The 2,002-nt window shown below is 37.0% G+C and overlaps 1 protein-coding gene across 1 annotated transcript in view; it reads right to left on the bottom strand.

Annotated features, from left to right (window-relative positions):
• Window positions 1-1,605, bottom strand: part of LOC107636134 (protein FAR1-RELATED SEQUENCE 11) — a 4,252-nt gene extending 2,647 nt beyond the window's left edge. The window contains exons 1-2 of the mRNA XM_021120870.1: window positions 1,253-1,605; window positions 8-556 (exon numbers count right to left, since the gene is read on the bottom strand). Of these exons, the coding sequence (XP_020976529.1) occupies window positions 8-497 (490 nt within the window). The 5' untranslated portion in view covers window positions 498-556; window positions 1,253-1,605. The remainder of the gene's footprint in view (window positions 1-7; window positions 557-1,252) is intronic.

Raw genomic sequence — 2,002 nt, 5'->3', positions numbered from 1 at the left:
ATTGTGCAGTATGCCGGAAGAAGCCGCACCTCATTAGATTTTAACAACTCGTGATTGTGGACATTGCTAAAGCCAGTAACACGCCACTCAGGGACATCAAAATCCGACTTTTTAACAATACGCAAGTATGCTTGGCAACCACAACGAGATGATTTGCGGTTCCTTTGCATCTTCCCATCATCAGAAGGTTTGACCTGGGGGTATCCACCACGATGGCAAGTAAAATCCCTCCTTGTGACTCCACGACCAACACCATCCTTCCCTCGAGTGCGGTGTCGCCGAATTGAAAAGCCACACTGCTTAGCAAAACTGCAATAGAATTCATAAGCAGCTTCTTGAGAAACAAATCTCTGACCAATAAAAGGAACAAGGTTGACAGAAGTCTGTCTTGATAAAATTGTCTCCTCTGGTGTTTCCTCAATTGTGCCAATCTCATCCTGAGACAAATCTGTGCAATTCTCGGACGATTCCAGCACCAGACTGGTTCCTTCTGACATTTTGTCCTTTTGTAATAAATAGAAGGATTTTTTTTCTGCAGATGTTTAAACCTGAAACACTAGAAACAAGGAAAAAAATCACCTCAAATATGATAACAGACTATGGAATTTCAACACTCCACACAACAATTTTTATCCTTCCAAAACACCCTAAAAACAAATCATCAGACACATGAAAACCCTCTAACTGAAAAAGCAAGTAAGCAACATAAAGAACATCGAAGTAAAGCACAAAAGCCCTTTTTTCTCCTTGGGATTATAAAAAGTGTATCCGATCAAAAGAGAGTCAGCAAAGTGACTGCATTCCTTGTAGAAGGGAACATCACCCTCAGTAGTTTAGTTTAGCCAAGGCACACTTCCAATTGGATGTCAGAACACCCTAAAAACTGATCAACTTCAGAATCTACATTTGACAGGTGTATGGATACCAATGCACATGATATTCAAGACTTCACCTAAGGCTCAACTTGTTAACTCATAAGGGTTAAATCCTAAAATCCTAAACTTGATTTGGGAATAAGAGCTATCCAGTTAACCAAAGAGTGTCATAACCTTGACAGGTACAAATACAAATATAGGAACTCTCTCAAGAGAGTCACTTCACTTGCATTTCTACTTCATTGTCCAAGAATCTCAAATACCCCATTTCACACAATTACAATAATAATAATAATGATGATGTATTGCAAAAAAGGAATAAACTTTCTAAAATTGAAAATCTTGAAAAGAGTATGAAAATGGTTAGGAGATCTTACCAGGTTAGGATCGGTGGCGGGTGGCAGAAGGAGGAAGGGTTAGCAAACTGAGTTCAACGGTCGATAACAAACTCTAAGGTTCTATATGTTTTGCGCTAAAACAATTAATATTAATAACTAATAAATAAAATAAAAGAATGAAGTAGTAAATGAAGATTGAAGTGGCGGGGAGTAGGAGGAGTAAAGCGCATCCCAGGGAGAAGGATAATGATTTGCAAGCACGATAACCTTATCGTGCGCCGCGGGGATGCACACTGCGCATCTAACTTTGCTAAAACCTAACGGTGTAGACTAGAACCCATAGTAGTCGGGTCGGGTCGGATTTAATCGACCAATCCATTTACCCGTCCCCACTTACACCTCTGCCTACTGCCTACTGCCTACTGCCTAACACAGTAACACTCTTCAACTACTTCAGCCTTCAAAAGTTGCAGACATTTTTTAATTCGAATAAAAAAAATAGAAACGTCCAAAGAAAAAAGGCAATAATAGATGACCAAAAATCGTTCCAAATCTGCATGGAACTCTGGATCATGTATTACATATGTACAATCCTAGGCCTGCAATAAAGAACATTTCGATGGTTTAGCCAAAGTTGTTACATTTAACATCTATTGTTTCTAATGACAAAAATAAAAATAATAAAGTATTATTTTAATCTCTAATATTTAAATTAAATTTTAATTTAATTATTAATATTTTAAATATTTTATTTTTAAAAAATTTTAAACAAATTTAATATTATTCTAT

This window comes from Arachis ipaensis, chromosome B04, assembly GCF_000816755.2.
Source record: "Arachis ipaensis cultivar K30076 chromosome B04, Araip1.1, whole genome shotgun sequence".
In the NCBI taxonomy this organism is placed as follows: Eukaryota; Viridiplantae; Streptophyta; class Magnoliopsida; order Fabales; family Fabaceae; genus Arachis; species Arachis ipaensis.
The sequence above is the reverse complement of the archived record's forward strand: the minus strand, read 5'-3'. Positions and strand labels throughout refer to the sequence as shown.